The 23,401-nt window shown below is 33.2% G+C and overlaps 3 protein-coding genes across 3 annotated transcripts; all 3 read right to left on the bottom strand.

The window, feature by feature from the left end:
• Positions 1-272: 272 nt before the first annotated feature.
• LOC25500623 (subtilisin-like protease SBT1.9) lies at positions 273-2,555 on the bottom strand. The gene has a single exon (XM_013589099.2). It carries the CDS (start codon positions 2,553-2,555, stop codon positions 273-275), a length of 2,283 nt encoding a protein of 760 aa, XP_013444553.2.
• Positions 2,556-11,451: 8,896 nt separating this feature from the next.
• LOC25500621 (subtilisin-like protease SBT3) lies at positions 11,452-13,959 on the bottom strand. The gene has a single exon (XM_013589097.3). The coding sequence runs from the start codon at positions 13,957-13,959 to the stop codon at positions 11,656-11,658; it is 2,304 nt and encodes a 767-aa protein (XP_013444551.1). The 3' UTR covers positions 11,452-11,655.
• Positions 13,960-16,609: 2,650 nt separating this feature from the next.
• LOC25500620 (subtilisin-like protease SBT3) lies at positions 16,610-19,049 on the bottom strand. The gene has a single exon (XM_013589096.3). It carries the CDS (start codon positions 18,974-18,976, stop codon positions 16,688-16,690), a length of 2,289 nt encoding a protein of 762 aa, XP_013444550.1. The 5' UTR covers positions 18,977-19,049; the 3' UTR covers positions 16,610-16,687.
• Positions 19,050-23,401: the final 4,352 nt, after the last annotated feature.

Below are 23,401 nucleotides of genomic sequence, written 5' to 3'. Positions count from 1 at the left end.
CTTTTTAACTCAGAAGTTAAGGAAAATCTACCCTTAATTGCACTTGTAAGCTTAGGTCGTAACAAAATTTCTATTAAAAGTTACTTCATAAATTAAATAGTTATAATTGTTACCAATATTTTTATAACATTTCAAATGTTAAACAAAAATAAAAAGCATGTCAAGTTTAAGTGATGATGGTTATAAGTATCATTGCAATAGCAAATTGTAATAAGCACTATTTTTTTTATTCAAGTTGTTTTATTCTATTGATTTTGATTTGATATATTGATCTACAAATTGAAATTGGGGGTTGTTACAACAATAGGGCTCCTTACCACATGCTTCCCATCCTGCCAAGTGAGATATCCAAAAGAAACTTCATTCTTTTGTGCCACTCTTGCATCTTCAATCCTCAACTTGTAGCTTAATTTCTCGTTTTTCTTATTGAACACCAACTTATTTGGGATAACTCTAACATGGAACCCTTCGATTCGAGTAATGTGAGCAACATAAATCGATTTTCCTTGACCAACATTGGTAATTGTTCTATGAAATTCTTGGGTGGTCCTTGAAGAAGAATTTGCAGCATTGAAGAAAGCAATAAAAGAAGGGTAATTGAGATCCAACGAAGGTTTAGAACAATCATTAGTAGAAGATCTTGTAATGATAGTGATGTTTTTTTGTGTGAAGTTGAGTGCACAAAGAAGATTGACATAATCTTGTACACCAACATCATAAACAAGTCCAGGGTTAAGTGCTTTGTTGGGGTTGATATGACCAGCTCCTTGTGCAAAAGGTGTTGCTACGTTGTTACCTTTTCCAATGTCTTTTATGAGTTCCTTAGTATTATCAAATATGTCTGATGTTGTCATCATTGCTGACCTAATAGCTGCAGGGCTCCAATCAACATGTGCAGCTTTCAAAAGTGCTCCTACACCAGCAACATGAGGAGATGACATAGATGTTCCACTTAAAAAATTGAACTTGTTGAAGACTTTACGTGACCCAAACTCCAACACAGGAATATTTGTAGGCCATGCAGCTAAGATTGATGTACCAGGACCTGTAATGTCAGGTTTCAAAACATTTGGGCAACTTTCAGAAGGACCTCTTGAACTATAAAAATCCACGCTAGGAGCTGGTTTAGCACCAAAAGATGTTATCTTGAAAGAAATTTTTTCTATTGAACTGGAGTTAGAGTTACTTTGTATGTAATCTTTGATAATTTCTCCATTGGTTTGGTTAATAATGATGTATGGAAGCTGGAACCCTAAAAGTTGTGATAGATTATTTTGTGAAGTGTTTGATATAATAACAGCTCCTACAACTATTACTGTAAGCAAATTAGAAACTTGATCAAAAAGAGTTCCATTCTTGTCTTCACAGACAACAATCTTACTTTTCACTTTGATTAGTTGTGTAATATTGTCACACTTACCCATGAAAACAATTGGAATATTACTAGCAGAGAAGTTTCCTAGATAAAAAGATAAGCCAGAGAGTGAGACTCCATTACCAAGTGTAAGATTCCCACGAAACTCACGATCCAAAGTACTTGCAGCAACGGTTATTACCCATGGTATTCCATTGTGAAGAGTTTTAAAGGAAGGTCCATCATTACCTGCTGAAGTAGACACAACAACACCCCTTTCCATAGCTGAAAAAGTGGCAATTGCGACTGGATCTTCATACAAAGATACATTGTTCAAACCTAGTGATATTGAAAGAACATCAACACCGTCCGATATTGAGGCATCAACTGCGGCTATTATATCAGATGACACTGCATGTCCATCTTTGCCCCACGCAGTCTTGTACATAGCTACTCTAGACAATGTAGCTATTCCTCTTGCTGTTCCGTTTGCATAACCAAAGAATGATGCACCATCAACTTGATTCCCAGCTGCTGTTGTTGAAGTGTGTGTCCCATGACCATTTGTGTCACGTGTGGAGTTCAAAATTGTGTTAGTTAGATTTGGATATTTTGCCAAAAACCCTTTGTTGAAGAATCTAGCTCCAATGAGTTTCTTGTTGCAAAAAGATGAATTGTTGGTATTTTCAAATTGACATAATTGCCCTTTCCATTTTGAAGGAATTTGAGGCATGTCATTATCTTTGAAACTTTCACTTTCTGGCCAAACACCGGTATCAATCATACCAACAATGACATCTTTGCCATAATCAGAAGCTGGCCATGCCCCTTTGTATGAATTAAGGCCAAGGAATTGTGGTGAGTGAGTTGTGTCAAGCTTCAAGGGTAAATCAGGCATTGAAGAAATGTACCCTGGGGAAGTTTTGAGAGCTTCATGCTCTTCAGGTGATAGATTAGCACTAAAACCATTTATAACATTGTTGTATGTATAAATGATCTTAGAAAATGTAGGATTATTGAGATTGTTGGTAGTAACTTGAGAGAGAGTGGATTCATACCAACTATTTTTGTTTGAAAATACTTTTGGCATAGCTGATAAATCCATGTGAATGATATAATTATCCGAGTGAACGAATGTTAAAATTAAGTGAATGCTTGTAATATAAGAGAACAACAAATAGACACAAATATTGGAAGCCATGATTTGAAATGTGTTTCAATGTGGATGGCTATCAAAACAAAGTGTGTCGGGTTATGATATTTTTATAAGAGCACCACAATAAGTTATATATTCCGCAGTCAACAATTTGGAATGCATAATATGTTGACATCTTTGGAAAATATAGATTTATACCAAAACTGAAAATTCAACACCATAATTATTTTTTAAGGGAATTCAACACCATAATAGTGAGCTGTCGTTTATATAAAAAAATTAAAAAAATTAAGGTGTCTTTTATATAATAATATTACGAAGCTATTAAGTATAAAAAGTAAGTAATAGCCCTAAAAAGAAAGTAATAAATAAAAAAAAATCTTTTTTTAGGTAAATTCTAATATGCATGACTTTAAATAATTGGATGATGAATAAGAGTTATCAATCAAAGAAATTTTTTTTTTTTTTTTGAACAAATCGATCAAAGAAATGTTAAAGGTGCTTTCGTGTTGGCAAAGACATGAGTTTTGCTGTTGTCTATCCCGTGGAAGTTGGGGAAGCCTTGAGTTTTTCATATATGCAGATAATAATTGTAAGAATAAAATGTTCATTAGGTTTCCTCTTCGTAAAGATTTGTTTTTTAATATTATGAAATATCTTTATTATACAATTAATACAAATAGAGTAAATAAAGAGAAAGCCAAAAAAAAAGGAAAAAAAAAGTAAATACATGATTATAAATTTAAAACATTGATTTCTTTTAAGATTCTCAGCAACATATTCGTTATTATCATAACAAATACTTAAAATAATATTATATCTTTCCTTTTTTTTTTAAAGAATATTATATCTTTCGTTGACAAGTATTAAATGCGTACATTTAGGAAAGTTTAATTAATACCTTTTAAGTATTTAGTTTTTTGGCATCATTTTATTTTGGGGAAAAACTTCAATGATAAATTTAACTTTTGTTCCTTAAAAAAATTTAACTTTTATGAAAAGCTAATTTGATTTTCAAATCCTAAAAATTATTGTTTAATATTTTAGTTTTATTAATAATTAACATTTTTTTTTGTAGATAGACGAAATGGCAAAGTCATTGTAAATTCACACACACAAGTGAAGGTACCAGGATTCAAACCTCGGTCATAACATCCGGCTTAACAATTTTGACATTTTATCAATTGAATTAGGACTTGTGGATTATTAATAATTAACATTAACATTGAACATTTATATTGTGATGATTGTGGTTTGACAACAAATATTGAACTTGTGTTCCGTTTATAAGAGGATAACCCATCTTATTATGTGTCTTATAAGTTCTCCGCCAATTTGTAAAAAAATGAAAAAGAAAAAAAAAAAGTTAATGTGGTGGTGGAAACTTCGTTCTAATATGGCAAATAAAAAAATATTGAACTTATCCCCGTTAACTTACCTCATTTGGTAAGGATATTACATATTATATGCAGGGGTCGGGGTTTGAACTCAGTCACCCCACTTCTCCACAATTAAATTGTGTGAGTTCTAGCCACTAAACTACTTGAGAAAAAAAACATTGAACTTGTCAATGAAATTTAGCACAAATAATTAATCCTCAATATATATTAGCGGGTTCAGTTCAATTCAATTTTTATCCGGAACCAAATCATGCCCACTCCTATGTATATGTATGCGAGTGTTGCAAATTTTTGTATATGTACGAGAGTGCTGCAAATTTTAAGGGTTACCGTATTCAATTTTTAATCATAAAAAATAAAAATTGAAGTTGTATGTGGGAGGGTCAGGTGTGTGACTATAAGCCCCTGATAATCAAGGACTTTATTTTCAGAGTAAGTCTAATGGTTTGAAGATGTGAAAATATCTTAGGGTGCCTCCCATTTTTAAGGTACATTTTCATTTTTTTTTTCAAGTAATTTAATGATTAAAAATTTATCTTTTATAATCAATTAGTGAGGAATATAAGTTAAAACTCCGACCGTTATGTATATTATGCAATGTCCTTGTTAACTGATCTAAACTGACGAAGATAGTTAATTAAGGTCATGTTTAACTATATCAAATATTAATATTTGTCATTTTTATCTAGCTTTAGCAAAACTAATACAAGACTAGTATTTTTTATCGTGTTTTATTTGAAATATTTGTTTGTCTTATATTATTCTCTTATATTAACCATTTGTTCTTACACTACAATTTTTCGAAATTATTTGATCTTTGGTTTCTCATTAGCTAGGGTATCTTACGGTTGCTCCAGGTCTCATATCAGATCAGTTGGGTATCTTTGGTGGCTTTCATCGCTTAAACTTTGTAACACTTTGATTTAGCCTTTTTTCCTGGCACGTCTTGTGCTGAGAAGTTTTTTGACCTTTTGGTTTTTAATTTCATTTTAACTTCTTAAAACAATTTGGTCATTTTATCCAATACATGCTTTTAGATTTTTCTAACATACATGTAATATTTTTCTTCTTATGTGCTTTATGTTTTTGTATTTTTTTTTTACGTTAAATACAATTTCATTAACGAAAGTCTAACAATAAATCAAATATCAAGACTATAGAAATACAAGGCGGAGTTTATACGATCCTTATGCAATCTAAATTCTTAAGAGCATATTTAGCTTAATAATGAGATGTTTGGTTGGCTTCACGCCTAACATGTACAAAATTTAAACTACGAAAACTACCCTTTAAACTAATACAATCTTGAAGAATAGAGTCAACATAGTTGGGAGATTGTTGGTGAGCATTCAACGCTAAAACCACATCAGAAGCATTTGATTCTGCTATAAGATTCAGAAAAGACATGTCTTTTGCAAATTCCAAACTCTTCCGTATAGCTAAAGCTTCTGCAACCTTTAAATCCGGTAATGAAAAGACTTGCTAGAAACTAACACCAACGACAACACCTTCATTATCTCTCACCACAACACCAATACCCCACTTATCACCTTCTATCAGACCTGCTGCATCAACATTAAACTTATAAAAACCACTAAAAAGAGGTGTCCAATGAACATCACATATTGACAAAATTGGACTTCCACTTTGTGTCTCCACCGACACCAAACTAGCACTCTTATATTTTTGTATTTTTCCTTTCATAAATTCATGTGCTTTATTTTTCTAACATACATTTAATCAAAACTTATGTGCTTTATTTTTCTTCTTTTTCTTAAAAAAAAAAAAACTTGGGGCGTTTTTATTTATTTATCCTTTCATAGTTTATTTCGAATGAAAAATTAGTTTTGATTCCCTTCTACTTTATTTTTTATATCATAATTAGGTGCTTTATTTTCTCAAACAATTACTTTAATAATAGTTTTATTAAATTTTATTTTTAAGCTTATTTAGTTGAATTAAAATAACGTCCAAGATCATCGTGAGCTTAACTCAGTTGGTTATGCAAAGTTTAAGGTTCAAACCCTGATCACCACAAAAAAATTCAAATAAAATATTTTTTACTCTTTTTTTTTTTTGGTAAAAAATAACTAGTAATTTAATGAACTGTACACCAATTTTAGAGGTAGTATTTGACTTGGTGGGGATGATATTCTCTCCTGTGAAGTTTTTACCGGAGGAGGTCTAGTGCACATCCACACCCTTCATTTCTTTTTAATGATTAGAATTGTACTTATTACAAGGAAAACATGGGGTTGAGATTTCATTGGACAACAACTACACTGGAGAGGATCTCTTTCCGAACTGGTGTAATAGAATAGAATCGTGTAGAATGAATTGTGATACCGTTCGTTTTTTAAAATTAAATTATCTTACTTTTTTTTTTTGTCAAATAGTCTGGTGGTTAGAGCTCACACAATTTTAATTGTGGAGAAGTGGAGTGTCCGAGGTTCGAACCCCAGCTCCTGCATATAATATGCAATATTCCTACCAACTTAGCTAAGCTCACATGGATTTAAATTATCTTACTTTATTCAATTTAACTTTTATTTTAAGCGCCCATGTAAATGAAAAATAAATTAATAAGACACCCATTAACTTTCGGTCCACCAGAGAAGACACCATAACTCATGATCTCGTAACAAAAGTGACCGGTCCACCAAAATTCATAATACAAATCCCAAAGGCAAGCACATATGGAGCTGCAAACAGAACCAGATCATAAAAGGGCCCAACTCACAAACAACCCAAAATCGAAAACAATCTAAGAGCTGGCGGTAGAGGTGGACTCATATCAGATGTTACCGCAAGCAGAAAATGATGAAAATCCAAAACTAGCAGGGAAACAGCTCCACACAATACCAATAGCTCTCCCAAATACCTCCACAAAAACTGTTCATAAACCCACAATATACCAGCAACTCTACTTTTCTTCCCAGAAACAAGAACTAAGTAAACACCAGACACTCACCTATTCATAAACTCCTTTAGATTCCACCAGTGGCGGAGCTAGGAATTTTATAGAGCCTAGGCAAAAATTGCACATTTCCTGCTGATAATTTTGTAGACTTCCTATATAATGTTACTTCCTTCCTGTGGATAATTGCACATTTCCTAAGGATCCTAAAATCCTAAGGAAACAATTATTTACGAAGGTATTACATTTACCTGGGAACCTAAATCCTTGGCAAAATCCGCAGGCGTTTCCTGCGGAATTTACACCAATATCCGCAGGTAAATCCGCAGAAAAAGTGATAGGTTCTAGTAATGGCTGGACTTGCTACAAAGGAAGTAGAAGCTGAGTCTGGGCTAGTGCCTAGGCTAGCTGGGGGGTGGCTCCGTCCCTGGTTTCCACCATGAATCGAATAACAAAGCAACACCTCTAGAAGCCAAAATGCCCATTAGCTGAAACTGAACCACATCTGCGAGCTAGACCACACCACCATGAACAAGAACGAACTTAATGTATAAATATTAGGAGTAAGTTATATATTCACTCATATCATGTTGAGTCGAGCACTTTATTTTTGTTCAAACGTTGTCCATAAAAAGATGATTATAAAGTCGACTGATGGGTACTCCATAAATCATGTTGAGTGACTTAGATGAAATTTTCCCCTCCTATATAAAAGGAGACATGTTTATAGTCTCAATATTGACCTAGACAAGGGTAACACGGTCTATGTCTTGTGATCAATATAGACATGAGGGCAAAAAAGAGTAATTATACGCATGATTATTATCACAAAAAGATTTAATCAGATCACATGACATTCTCGCCACTTGGGTAGCAGCTAGATATTGTTCACTTTTTATAATATTAAATATAAAATTTAATATTATTGTCAATGTTACGAGAATTTACATGATCATATACATATTGTACTAACATCGAAATGAATATTAAATTAAATATGATTTAATTAAATAAACGAGGGTTGATATTTATTTAAATATGCTTTAATTTAATTGATATTTCATATTAAATTAAAAGAGTTTAATCAAATACAAATATTATTGGCCTTCTATGACATAACTATTGGACCATAGCGAAAATAAGAATCAATATGGTTTTGGTGGCTCACTCTCTATAAACAGAAGAGGAGCACACATTCCCCGTATATGTAAAATCCTAATAGTGACACATGAATATAGTATTTAAGTGTGTGTTTAATTTTTAATTAATGGTTTAATCAAGATTTGTCGTTGGGATTGTTCCGATAAGAGGTTTAAATTTTCAAATAGCCCCTCTTAAATTACCAGCAGATTAATCCTCACCCTAGTTTGGATAAGGTTTTTTCAATGATTCTTCAGCAAGAACATCAATTGCATGTTGGTGTTATTCGTACTCCCACTGCTCTCTGAATCCCATTACAAGGCAATGACAAGGCTCCTTTCAAATTCAACTCCACCAAACAAACAAGGTCATGCTTGATTATGCACTCGTTTCAATCGAACAAATCACACTATTGAAACATGCTTTCTGAAGCATGGAATCCAAGAATTCGGTGCATAATGTTGCAAACTGCTGATCCTCAACCTGAGTGTGATTCCAACGTTGCAAGCGTTCTTTAATTTTTAGCCTAAACAAGGATCAAATTCAAAGTTTGTTTGCCTTGTTGCCATCTGCTACACCTAATGTCAATTCTATGAACACTTCAAATATGGTTACTGCTTCAAACATTGTTCTCATCACATTTATGCCTGATTAAGCCAATCCATGTTGCATTACCTAATGGAAAATCAGCATCTTCTTTGTTTAGAGGCACTATTGTGTTTATTGATTCTTTAATTCTATATGATGTTCTTTTATGTTAAAACATTTTTCAGTAAAAACTCACCACAAGTCCCGATTTTTGAGCTAATTTCACTCATAACCTCTAGTTTTTGCAGAAAATATCTGGCTAGAAAATGATTGGCACTGCTAGAAATTTCTGTGTTTCCTGCGGAATAATATCCTCAGGAGTTGCTGAGGATTTTCCTGCGGTTTTCATACAAAGATGATATTTCCTGGGGATATTGTCAATGCATAAATCCGCAGGTAAATGTTACTTCTGCTTAGGTTTTTCCTGCAGAAGAAACCTAGAACTATTTTTGATTTGTTCCGGAGGATTTACATGCGTTAAGTATTCGCAGTAAATAGTTCGTTCCCGTGCAAAATCCTTAGGTTTAGTATATCCTTAGATAATTCGTTAGGTATTCCTGCGGATTTTTCTCGGGATCTGCATCTGGCGTTTCACCAAGGGTGCTGAATATGTGCAGAGGAGGTAACCTCTTTTAAGTGGTTTCTTCTTAGTGTGTTATTATATGTTGAAACGGGGTTCAAAAGTGACTCATTTCCTTTGTTGATCTGCTTTATATTCAATAATGTTTGTGTGCACAAAGTTACTATTCAATTACACTTTTTGAATATTTTTTTCTCTCTTTTAATATCAGTTCCACAAAATATTAACTCAAAATTGATGGATGAAGTGCTGCCAAAAGCGTGGTACGATTTTGGCTGAGTTTTTACAACTTTTAATTCGCTAAAAAATCGGGGCACAATGAGGAAATGTCGCGGCACGGTTTTTTGCTTATAAAGTTCATATAGTACTGTAAGAAAGGGAAAATCGGGGCACAATTTCTCGGGATGTGAGAACTATGAAAGACTTCATTCTTTATGTTTTGAGAGAGGCTTCAAGAGAGAGAAACATGGGAAACATTTGTAAACACCTTGGGTGAGTGAAAATCATTGAGTGTCTTGTTCATTGGTGAGATTGGGAAAAAGGTAGAAATTAGGGTTTGTTCTTTATGAGTTTGTTGAAGTTAATTTCTTATAACCCTTTTATATCTCTTTGTAAGAACTCATTGATAGTGCATCGGAGAGATAAATCTCTCCCCCATATTAGGTCAAGTTGGACCGAACTGGGTAAACATTTATCGGTGTGTTTGTTTCTTTTCTCTCTTTATCTTTTGTTTGTGGTTTTGTTTTTTTTTTTTTTCACTTGATTCCTAGATTAAATCTAGGTTTGTTATTGTTGTTGTTGCTTGTGGTTACTTTGATATTGGTTACTACGTTCCTTGCTCCACGCATCATAGTTTTATTGGTGTGATTTTGAGTTCGAATTCACAACAGTTAGGTTTTGAACTCTAACCAAATCCGTCAAGTTTTAATCACATGATGAAATCCTGCTACTAAATTTAAGAGGAGTCCAAGTTTGTTTGTTCAAGCTGGCCACCTATAAAACCGAGGCTGATTTGCATATTTAAACTTGGTGTTCACTTTCTATATTTCTTGAAATTAGGACAGGTTTCAAATGCTCAATCAAGTCTAATTTTTGAATTTGATTTCTATCATCCATATATTACCCAATTATGCAACTTGTGCACTAATAGAAGCCTAAAATGGCCATAAGAGTGGTTTTAGGGGTAAACTTAGGGTTTTGATTAAATATTTACTTAAAGTGAGGTTCCCCTCTTTTAAATTGATCATTTAGGACTAAGGAATTATTTGAAGTCCAACCAGGTTAGCTGATGTTTCAACCTTCATACCCAAATTAGCAACATAAAGAAGAGTAAATGAAGCCTAAATGTAGCCTAAATGAAAAGTGCTTGTTTCCAAGTATTTCTTATAGACATGAGAAGATTTGTGTTTTTTAATATTGTGTGAAACAAACAAAGAAATTAGAAATGTCTTCTAAACAGAAACAATCTTACAGCATATGTTTTTGCAGTCGGCGGAGGTTTAAGCTTAGCATATCGGAGGCACCGCAAGAGACAAAGGAACTTTTTCAGTGTTACTCTGATGAGAAAAGGATGAAATTACTTCCAAGATCAGCTTCTTCGAATCAAGATCCGGAAGTTCTCCTTCCAGTTTTGTAAGTGGTCAACTTTGATTGATTATTGTCGATTCTTTGATATCAATACCAATAAATTATCTAAGCGCTCTATTCTGTTTGCCTTGTTATCATTTTCTTATGGATAAATGCCACCAAGTGAATATGAAATTGTTTGAACAATTTTTTTCCCTTTCTGGACACTAAAACCATATTAGACTTTGGCTCAGTTTAGCATCAATATCATATATAGTGGATAAGCTAAGCAGTAGAGAAAGCTGTATTATGTATAGTAAATAAGAGCTGAGCTTTGACTAAAACCTTTAAATCTTCAAATACTGAGACTAATTATAATTAAATGAGTTTATGTTATTGAAGATGCAGAGATGAAGAGCTTGAATGGAATGTATTTGCAAAGAAAATATGGTTTTCTTTCATCTACAGTTTCATCAATTTCATTTGTACTTTCTCTATTTTTAATTTGTAATTCAACTTTTCCAATTAGTGGTAAACGATATGCCCATTAAATATTGATACTAAAACAATATGCACATTAACTTAGTTAGTTTCTTCATTACTCATCACATAGTGAAGGTATAGTATAACAATGATGACAGAAAACCAATTTTAGGTAAAATAAAACTACACTATAGAAGCTTACTGTAAAAAATCATCTAATTAGTCAATACCTTAAACAGAATTCACCAGTAAGAAAGTTCAATCATATACTAATATTAAAGTTCAAATGTCATATATTGTACTCAGCATCACATTATAATCTTCTTGCCTTTTGAAAAAAAAACCAACCTGAAATGGACTTGTAATTTTGGGATCAGGACAACATTTCTATTAAAAGTTACTGTCTAGATTAAATAGTTATAAAGGTTACCTATATTTTTATAAAATTTCAATACCAAAATGTAACAAGAGCTAATTTTCTATTAAATTAAAATTGGGCGTTGTTACCACAATAGGGCTCCTCACCACATGCTTCCCATTCTTCCAAGTGAGATATCCAAAAGATAATTCATTCTTCTGTGTCATTCGTCGGTGTTCAATCCTCAACCTGTAGCTTAGCTTCTCATTCTTCTCATTGAACACCAACCTATTTGGAATAACACCGACATTGAAGCCTTCAATTGGAGTAATGCTAGCAACATAAACCGTTTGTCCTTCACCAACATTGGTAACTGTCCTGTGAAATTCTTGGGCTGTCCTTGGAGAAGAATTTCCAGCGTTGAAAAAAGCAATAAAAGAAGGGTAGTTGAGATGCAAGGAAGGATTAGAACAATCATTGGATGATGATCTTGTTATGGCAGTAATGTGTTTTTGTGTGAAGTTAAGTGCACAAAGAAAATTAACATAATCTTGTACACCAATATCATAAACAAGACCAGGGTCAAGTGCTTTATTAGGGTTGATATGACCAGCTCCCAATGCAAAAGGTGTTGCTGCTATGTTATCTTTTCCAATGTCTTTGATAAGTTCCTTAGTGTTATCAAATATGTCTGATGTTGTCATCATTGCCGACCTAATAGCTGTCGGGCTCCAATCAGCATGTGCTCCTTTCAAAAGTGCTCCTACACCGGCAACATGAGGACATGACATAGATGTTCCAGTTAAAAAATTGAACTTGTTGACGACTTTATGAGACCCAAAATCCAACACAGGAACATTTGGAGGCCATGCAGCTAAGATTGACGTACCGGGAGCTGTAATGTCAGGTTTCAACACATATGGACAACTCTTTGATGGCCCTCTAGAACTATAAAAATCCACCCTAGGTACTGGTTTAGCACCAAAAGATGTAATCTTGAAAGACATTTTTTCTATTGAACTAGAGTTAAAGTTACTATGTATGTAATCTTTGACCATTTCTCCATTTTTCTGGTTAATAATGATGGATGGAAGCAGGTACCGTAAGTCTTCTGATAGATCATCTTGTGTTGTGTTTGATATAAAAATAGCTCCTACAACTTCTGCTTTAACCACATTATAAATTTGATTAGAAAGACTTTCATTCTTGTCTTCACAAACCACAATCTCGCTCTTCACTCTGATTAGTTCTGTAAAATTGTCACACATACCTTTGAAAACAATGGGAATATTACTAGCAGAGAAGTTTCCTATATAGGAAGAGAAGCCGGTGAGTGAGACTCCATTACCAAGTGTAAGATTCCCAAAAAATTCACGATCTAAAGTACTAGCAGCAACAGTTATCACCCATGGTATTCCATTGTGAAGAGTGTTAAAGGAAGGTCCATTATTACCTGCTGAAGTAGACACAAAAACACCTTTTTCCATAGCTGCAAAAGTGGCTATTGCAATTGGATCTTCATACAAATTAGATGCATTGTTGAAGCCTAATGATATTGAAAGAACATCCACACCGTCTGATATTGCGGCATCAATTGCAGCTATTGTGTCAGATGAAAGTGCTTTTCCATTTGTTCCCGGCCACAATGCCTTGTACACTGCTACTCTAGATAACGGGGCTATTCCTCTTGCTGTTCCATTTGCATAACCGAAGAATGATGCACCATTAACCTGATTCCCCGCTACCGTTGTTGAAGTGTGGGTTCCATGACCATCTGTGTCACGTGTAGAGTTCACTGTTGTTGTATCAATGGTGGAATTCATCGCCAAGAACCCTTTGTTGAAGAATCTTGCTCCAATGAGTTTTTTGTTGCAAAAAGATGAATTGTTGGTATTTTCAAATTGACATAATTTCCCTTTCCATTTTGAAGGAATTTTAGTAAATCCATTATCATTGAAACTTTCACTTTCTGGCCAAACACCGGTATCAATCACACCAACAATGACATCTTTTCCATAATCAGAAGCTAGCCACACCCCTTTGTAGGGATTAAGACCAAGGAATTGAGGTGAGTATGTTGTGTCAAGCTTCAAAGGTAAATCGGGTATTGAAGAAATGTAGCCATGGGAGGTTTTGAGAGCTTCATGCTCTTTAGGTGATAGACTTGCACTAAAACCATTCATTACATTAGTGTATGTATAAATGATCTTAGAAGAGGTAGAACTTTCCAGATTATTGTTGGTGGTAGTAACTCTATAAAGAGTGGATTTATACCAACTATGCTGGTTTGAATATGCTTTTGGCATTGCCGATAAATCCATATGAATTATATAATTATGAAAGTGAGCCAATGTGAAAATGAAATGAATATTTGTAATATAGAAAAACCACAAATAAAGACAAATGTTTGAAGCCATGATTGAAAGGTGTTTTGAATGTCTATGGCTATCAAAACAATGTGTGTTAATATATATGATATTAATTTTACAAGGGCACAATAAAAAAATGGAGTCACTTTATTGTCTAAGATCCAATATAAAAAAAAACTATTATTAAGTTGCTCTCAGTAAAAAAAATTAAATGCAATTGAACATCTTTGGAAAATATAGATCTGTACGAAATTAAAAATTAAAATGATCAACCATGAGATCAAACTAGTTTTAAGACCTTCTGCTGATCAAAACTGAAAATTCAACATCATATATGGGGAGTTTCCTTTTATATAGACTAAATCTAAGCATAGGCTATACTAAAATGGTTACAAAACTGTCACGCATAAGAAATATGTAATTATTAATTAAAAAATACAGTTACATTCCAAAAATATGACCATTCTTTTATGTAGATAATAATTATAAGAATAAATTATTGATTAAGTTTCCTATCGTAAATTGCTCAAAATAAAATAAAAAAGTTTCCTATCGTAAAGATTTGTTTTTTAATAATGAAATTCTTTTTTTTTTAAATGTGCTTATAGCATTTTATTAATAATTTGTTAGATACAACCAGGTACATTATAATAGGTAGTAGGACTAATTAACCACTAACTAATAATGTGGCAACCCCATCAAAGGTATGAGCTACCTCATTTGTTTGACGCCGATTGAACTTGGCTTTCAAGTTTGCGAAGTGATAAGTAAACAGTCGTTGGCACGCGGAAACTATTTAACCCGTCTCCGTAACATCAACTTGATGGAAAGCATATGTAACTTTAGAATCTGAAGTGAAGTCCACGTTGACAAAAAACATGTCACTAAGCATATGTTGTAACTAGAGCTGTCAAAATGGGCCGGGCCGAAAAAGCTCAAAAAATGAAGGGCTTGGATAACAAAATTTGAGCCCGAATAGTACGAAGGCTTTTTAGCCCGAGCTCGATAAGCCTGAGTCGGTGGCGGGCTAGTCTGGCCGAGCTCCGGATAGCCCGAAAGCCCGACTATTTTTTTAATCACTCACTCCACTGTTTTGTTTTGTCTTAAGCCAATGTTTATCCTTTTTTTTGTGATACTGCGAAGGTCATTCCAAAATCATAAAACTGAAGGCTAAATATTAGATTTATAACGCAAACACGGCTTGAAAAGAGAAAGCTGATAGTGCACAACAAAGCAAAGTTTGCCATTTGGATTGAATTTACTACTTAATCTAATTAGTGTAAGGTATCACAATTTTCACAATATGGTGAAGTTTACTATGGCACATGATTAACATTGCCTAATGATAAGTGTCGTAATGTCAGGATAAAAAACTCTGGTGTGAATAATTTTAAGTCATTTTTATTTTTAAAATTATTTTTTTTATTAATTTGGCAAGCCCGAAAGCCCGTGGCCCGTAAAGGGCCGGGCTTGGACAACTATATTTGAGCCCATTTATCATCCGGGTCTTTTTAGTTCGGCCCAAAAAAGCCCGATCCCGACATGGGCTAGCCCGTCACGGGTCGGATAGCCCGTTTTGACAGCTCTAGTTGTAACTTTATGGAGAAGCGCATGTTGTACCATCTCCCATAGGCCACTTTGATGCCAAACCTGCACAACAAAAGAACAATCGAAAAATTCATGGTTAAGGTATTTGGATGGCGCGTCACAATTTACGCACAACGACGGACACTGCACCCCTTTGTCTTGAAGCCTAACACGGATAGGCAAGCAACCTCTACACATACACCGGGTTAAATTCTTGAATTTTAGTGGGACTTTCAAACGTTATATGCCAAACCAATATCCATATCCAGGACATCATATGCCATATATGAAATTTCTTTATATAATAATACAAATCTATATCTATCTAAGGAGCAATAAAATGGTTGGGAGTGTGGGAGGTTTGAGAGTATTGCAACGTATTTTTTGGTTACTTGAAATGGATTGGGAGGTTAGAATTTATCATTCATATTGTGAGGCAGGCAAATGTGTAGATTCTATTGAAAATTTGGGATGCGATGGAGGTGATTCTTTGATCATTCATGAATAATGTCTACATGAACTTAGACATTTGTTTTTAACTGACATTATAGGAGGGACTATTCCTAAAATGATTAAGTTATAATTTCGTTTTTTTTTTTTTTTGACTTCGGCCCTCATGTTATCAAAAAAAATAATATATATATTTTAGAGAATGATGAATCAAGGAGTTAATGCTATGCTTTTGTGGCTTTAATATTTTATATGTACCTTTCTATTGCTTGTATTTTTAAGATTTGTATCTGTATTCTATTCTGTTGGAATCCTAGTCTCTTTTCATCTTCATGGATTTACATTGTTAACAGATCCATCAAACTGACAAACACAACCAACGACTATTCAACTATTGAGTTTGGACCACACCTTATGAGAAAATTGACCTGTGAAAAAAAGATGGTTGCACGTCTCAACACCATCCCTTTGTAGCTGAGCTATCTGTAACTATCCCACTAAAATATTTTATGACATGATTTTCATAAAAGATCCATGCAAATGATTAAAAGTCATCACTGTTACTAAATAATATATCAAAAACTAAACATATTTAGTCAAGTGAGAAATTAATATTATTTATCGAATATTTCTTTAATTAATTACATTTTTTTCACTTGATTTATTTGATTATAATTAATAGCTACTCCAACATCATAACAATACACAATCATAATAACAATATAAAAATCTACTATTTCTATCCGAGTATTGCGACCACAATTGGACTTCTAACCACATGCTTCGTATCCATCCAAGTTAGATACCCAAAAGCCACTTTCTTCATTTTTGTCGTTCTTGCCACTTCAATCCTCAACTTGTAGCTTAGTTTCTCATTCTTCTCATTGAATACCAACTTGTTTGGGATAACACTGACATGGAACCCTTCAACCTGAGTAATGCTAGAAACATAAACTGTTTCTCCCTCACCAACATTGGTAATTGTTCTATGAAATTCTTGGGTTGTCCTTGAAGAAGAATTCCCATTATCGAAGAATGCAATAAAAGAAGGGTAGTTAAGATCCAAAGAAGGTTCAGAGCAATCATTCGAAGAAGATCTTGTGATGGCAGTGATGTTTTTTTGTGAGTAGCTAAGTGCACAAAGAAGATTAACATAATCTTGTACACCAACATCATAAATAAGACCAGGGTCAAGTGCTCTATTTGGATTAACATGACCAGCTCCCAATGCAAAAGGAGTTGCTGCTTTATTATCATTTCCAATGTCTTTAATATGTTCCTTAGTATTATCAATTATGTCCGACGTTGTCATAATTGCCGACCGAATCGCGGCAGGGCTCCAATCACCGTGTGCTCCTTTCAAAAGTGCCGCGACACCTGCAACATGAGGACATGCCATAGATGTTCCACTTATCACATTGAACTTGTTGAAGATCTTATGAGTCCCCAAACCCATCACAGGAACATTTGTGGGCCATGCAGCTAAGATATTTGTACCAGGAGCAGTGATGTCAGGTTTCAAAATATATGGACAACTATTTGAAGGCCCTCTTGAACTATAAGAAGAAACACTAGGTGCTGGTTTAATTCCAAAAACTGTTTTCATGAAAGACATGCTTGCTTTTGAAGTAGAGTTTTTAGAGTTATAACTCTTGATGTAAGCTTTGACTACTTCTCCATTGATTGGATCAACAATGATGGATGCAAAACTATTTTCTGAAAAGTATATGTTTGTAACATTTGTAATAAAAACAGCCCCAAGAACTTTTGCTTCATCCAAATTATCGACTTGATAAAAAAGGCTAGCTCCGTCCTTGTCTTCACACACAACAATCTTGTTTTTCACTTTTTTCAATTCCTTAACATTGTCACATAAACCCATGAAAACAATTGGAACGTTATTGGAAGAAAATGTTCCTATATAACGTGACAACCCCGTGATTGTGTTACCATTTCCAAGTGTAAGGGTCCCTTGAAATTCTCTATCCATAGTTCCAGCAGCCACAGTTATGACCCAAGGTGTTCCATTGTGAAGAGTTTCAAGGGCAGGACCATTATTACCAGCTGAAGTGGAAACAAAAACACCTTTTTCCATAGCTGCAAATGTTGCAATGGCAACAGGATCGTCATACAAAGGCACGTCATTAATACCAAATGATAGTGAAAGAACATCAACACCGTCTGATATTGCCGCGTCAATTGCGGCTATTACATCAGATGATAAAACTCCAACATCCCATATTGCTTTATACATAGCTACACGTGAATTTGAAGCTATTCCTGAAGCTGTTCCAGGTGCATAACCAAAAAATGAAGCATCATCAACTCTGTTTCCAGCTGCTGTTGATGAAGTGTGAGTCCCATGACCATGTGAATCACGAGTGGAGTTTAAACCTAAGGTTATGTTTGGATATTTGGATTGCAATCCTTTGTTGAAGAATTTGGCACCAATGAGTTTCTTGTTGCAAAGAGATGAATTGAAAAGAATGCTATTTTCACACTGTCCATTCCATTTTGAAGGAATTTCGGACATTAAATTATCTTTAAAGCTTTCGCTTTCGGGCCAAATTCCGGTGTCGATTAAACCAACAATTACGTCGTTGCCAAAGTTCGAATCATGCCAAGCGCCTTTGTTGGGATTGAGGCCGAGGAACTGAGGTGAATGTGTTGTGTCGAGTTTCATGTGTGAATCTTTTATGGATGAAATGTAGCCTGGTGAAGTTTTGAGGGATTCATGTTCTTTTGGTGATAAATTAGCACTAAAACCATTCATGACATGTGTGTAGGTGTAAATTAACTTGGAAGAAAATAGAGAGTTGAGATTATTGCTTGATGTTGTGAGTTGTGGATTTTCTAATGCTGAGGAAAGAGTTGATAGGTACCATGTGTGGTGGGTTGTGAATACTTTGGGCATGGCTGCTTTGTCCATGTGGATGATATAGTTATCAGATTGAGCTATTGTGATGAAAAGAAGGTGAAGGAATGTAATGCAAGAGAACACTATGCATTGAGAAATATGGTTAGTCATGATAGAAAGGTTTTTTGTATCTGAAGTAAGGATATAGAGAAGCAATGTGTTTTAAATAGGGAAACGAAAATTAACCTGGCCGAACTCTAGATTAATAGAAATTTAGGACATGATTTTTTAAGAATCGGAGGGTTAACAGAAAAAAAAAAAAAAAAAAAAAAAAAAACAAGAGGCGTATAACATGGCACGGTTGTTGGATATTATTTGCTAAAGTTTTTTTTTTTGTCAAACTATAGTTTCACTATTTTCATCAATCTAATAATTGAATTATTTCAATATTTACCGACCAATTTAATACTACTAAAATTTTGTAAATAATTTTTTTGACCGATTAGGCAATCATCTATTTAATACCACTTTTGAGTCGTTGAGAGAACCCAAGGCTCATCATGTTGGATTGAGCAATCATACATGTAAATTTGAACACTACATCGTAACTCATAATCTTAAGACATATAAGTCTCTTCACTTATATATTTCTCAACATCCGCCTATTTACTCAATTTGAGTCTCTTGTTCACACGTGATGCACCAACAAAACTTGTGTATATCAAAGAGCTTCTACTTAGAATTATGAAATCTTTAAATGAATCTTATTAACTAGAATAAATAATCTCTAACTTTTTGGGCATGTTTTGGTGGTCAAGGTATGATGGAGAGAACTTCTCACTAATCCTACTACAAGCATTGATTAATTGGCACATAATGAGACTCATTGCTATTCATCAGACTAACATGAGAGGAGAATGAAAACTATGTACATAACAATTAGATCAAGAGAAATAATATTTAAACAATCATTTTGTGATAATTTTTAGACAATTTCTTCTTTCATACTTATATGATGTACTTATTTTCTCTCTTCCTTTCTCTCTTTCTCTTTATTGTTTTTGACCAATAAAAAAAAAAAAAAAAAAACAAGATTATCAAAAAAGTTATCGATGGTTATTTAAATATCATTACACTTACGATAAAGCAAAATGGAAACTATTCATCGGACTAAAAAGTGAAAAAATCATTAGCACACTCCTATCGTCAACTACAGTATGGACAATTAGTACTCTTTTATAAAATCAATCACAATGAATGTTTCAATTGATATGCTTCCTGCGCATTGAAGTACATAATTATGCTCCGCCACGTACTCACTTAAGTGCAACTGAACCAACGCTAGTTAATTGTAGTTGGCACAACGGCAATTAACTGCAGTTCGCTACTTTATGACAAGAAATTTCGTACAATTCTTAAAATGTAAAGAGCAATTTCCTCCTTTTTTAACTGAGTTGTTTGACCCCGTCCAATTAAGTTTAAAGCTCGATAGGGTCGATTCTAAATGAGCCAAATAATCGATTTTGACAGCTCAGCCATAGCCAATACTATCCACACATACACTCTTCACACTTAATTTTCCAAAGGAATCTTCTTAGGCTCAATGTCCCTTATCATTGATTTTTTTTATTTTGAAAGAAATCCCTTATTATTGATGATAAGCTATATGTGTATGCATTTCAAATTGGATGGCACATTAATCAATTGTTTGGCTCATCCGACGACCATACTTGCATGTGTAGTCTTATTACTCCTTCCGTTTCTTTTTAATTGTCATTTTTGTAGAATTTTTTTGTTTCTAATTAACTGTTACTTTCAAAGTTCAATACAATATTAAATGTTGTTTTATCTTTATTATCCTTGATTATTTATTGTAGAGAGATAAGTATATGAAATAAGATATTAAATGATGAAGATTATTATAGGAAAAAAATAAATTGTTTTATCAAAAGTAGTAAAAAGTATTTGTTGTCTTAGTTTGTGTAAAAAACTCAAAAGTGACAATTAAAAATGAACGGAGGGAGTAGAATCAACTTAATTATTGTTCAAAGTTTAATTTTTGACTGACGCATATGAAAAAAAAACATTTTTTAGTAGAGGTCAGCTTTTTAAATGGATCCTAATTATCTTGAGAAAATTTGTCTCTATAATTACGTGCAGAAGATACGTTTGGTTAACAAAAACAAGTACATGAGGTATATATACGTTTGGTTAACAAAACAAGCTATTTTGAGTGTTATCATCATTTGAATTTTTTACTTGTAATAAACTCCTTAATTTGTTGTTACAATATAAAAATACGAATTATTTAGCATAGAAACAATATATAAGTTGGCATTTTAATTTCCAACTAATACACCCCCAGCCAGTTAGCTAATTACAAAGATGAGCATTTGTGTGTGAGAAAGAGAGCATGACAATGCATTCATGGAACAACTTTCTTCATTATTTTCGTTCCTTTGTTTACTTAACATAAGAAAAAAAAAATTAATAAAGTGTTGTATAAGATGATAATTGGCTATGTATAAATATGGCTGATTAATCAATGATGATATCGATATATACATGTCACTTTTTGTTTGTTCCATGTAAAGACAAAAAAATAAACGAGCCACATAAAGCCTATGCATCATTAAATCTAATTATATCACTCATTTGGCTTTGGCCTAGTCATTGGTTTAAAATTTTTGAGTATGTTGTCTAAAAATTTCATGTTCGATTCCCTCTAATACTAATTTCGATAGTTTTATAGTTTTAAAAAAATTATCCTCGTGAGCTTAACACAGTTGGTAGGGATATTGCATATTATATGCAGGAGTCGGGGTTCGAACCCCGGACACTCACTTCTCCACAATTAAATTGTGTGAGCTCTAGCCATTGGACTACTTGACAAAAAAAAAAATTAAAATCTAATTATGTCATTATCGAGCATGGTTGGACAATTTAAGTGAATAGAGACAAAAATGAGGACCCCAAGTTGTGGTTATAATTTGTTCTTAATTGCTACTTGCTAGTGAAGCAAGTTGAAGAAGGCACATTTTCTTCATTAGTGAACACATATTACGTACGATCGATGTTGTAATGTGGATGTATTGATTCAATTAGCTACGAATTAGCTGCAAATATCGTCGCAGCAAATCACATATTTTCATGTAGTGATCCTAGGCAGCAAACATTTGTAGCTGGGTTGGAGAAAATTTTATTTTTCCGGCTAGTTGGGAAATGATAGGCTTTATTTAGTAAATTTAATTTGGGTTATAAGCTTTATTAGATATGGAAGTAAAAAGTACCTAGTTGGGTCTGAGTGAACAATGAACATATATTTAATAAATTCATTTTGGTTTTAAACAATACATTTTATTTATAAAAAAATAAAACTCATAGCATATATATAAGTTCGCATCATCAAAATATTATTTTTTATTTTTATTTTTGAAGAAGATCGTCAAAATAGAATTGCTTGTTAATAGTCATGTTGAGCTTTATGACATTTTTTTTAGTCGTTTATCCTATGGAATCAATTTATGTTTTTATGAAATAGATTTCATAATCTACAAAATTGTTGATAATCTACCAACTCTAACAATTCAAAAATGACTCCTCTGCTTCTATTATTGCTAATCAAGATATAGGCAAATGTATTCATGTACATGTATATTGAAATATGGATTTGAAGTAAAATATGTATGCGGTGTAACAAATATGCGTTTGAAGCAAAATATGTCTTCCCTGCAGTGCTATAAATGTAAGTCTGCTTTTGTTTCATTTGTTTTATATTATAATGACAAATTAATTAATTTTTATGTTTTAGGAATATCTGAATAAATAATGGGCTTAATTGCACTTTTGGCTCCCTATGTTTCAAGAAGATGCGATTTTTGACTCTTGATTAATTAAAATACAAAATAACCCCCTATGTATTGGATCTTTGGCAGTTTTGGCCCCCTAGACCAATTTTGACTCGGTCAACGCTGATGTGGCACTTCAAAGGTGCCACGTGTGCATTGTTTTAATTAAAAATAAATAAAAAAAGCCACATATAAATTAAAGAATTAAATAAATGAAAAAAAAAAAACAAATAATTAAAAAAAAAAAATGAAGGAAATTGTGTTCCAAAATCTGATTCTAGCTCTTCTTCCTCTCAACTCTCTCTAAAACACTGATTCAAGAATCTTCTTCATTGACAAAAGCATGAAAAAAGTGGAAAAAGGATGAGTAGCTCAATGCAAGCACAATAATGAAATAATGTTCTATTGAACGAAACGAAAGTTTCGTTTTTATCAAAAGAAAAAGGAGCATATCACATGCACTTTGACATATATAAAGGGCACAAAACAAGGCAGCTATATTAGTTGTATGTTGCTTATACATAACTTGAATAAGAATTACACCTCCATTGTTCCCTAACAATCCGATAGCCTGATATATTTATCATATAAATTCTTTTTTTCCTTCCTTACTCTGTCGTTTCCTATCTGTATATTTATTATAACTTGCTCAGTTATTTGTTAATTTGCAGTTATAAATGCAATATTATCAGTGCCAGCATGAATAATGCAAGAATATCTGAATAATCTTTAATAGTATGAATATCTA

The sequence above is a fragment of the Medicago truncatula genome, chromosome 8, assembly GCF_003473485.1.
Source record: "Medicago truncatula cultivar Jemalong A17 chromosome 8, MtrunA17r5.0-ANR, whole genome shotgun sequence".
Classification (NCBI taxonomy): domain Eukaryota; kingdom Viridiplantae; phylum Streptophyta; class Magnoliopsida; order Fabales; family Fabaceae; genus Medicago; species Medicago truncatula.
Note: the sequence above shows the minus strand (reverse complement) of the source record. Positions and strands in the feature narration are given on the sequence as shown.

Coding starts and splice junctions, on each gene's coding strand:
- LOC25500620 (XM_013589096.3), bottom strand. CDS start 18,976: ATGACTAACCATATTTCTCAATGCATAGTGTTCTCTTGCATTACATTC.
- LOC25500623 (XM_013589099.2), bottom strand. CDS start 2,555: ATGGCTTCCAATATTTGTGTCTATTTGTTGTTCTCTTATATTACAAGC.
- LOC25500621 (XM_013589097.3), bottom strand. CDS start 13,959: ATGGCTTCAAACATTTGTCTTTATTTGTGGTTTTTCTATATTACAAAT.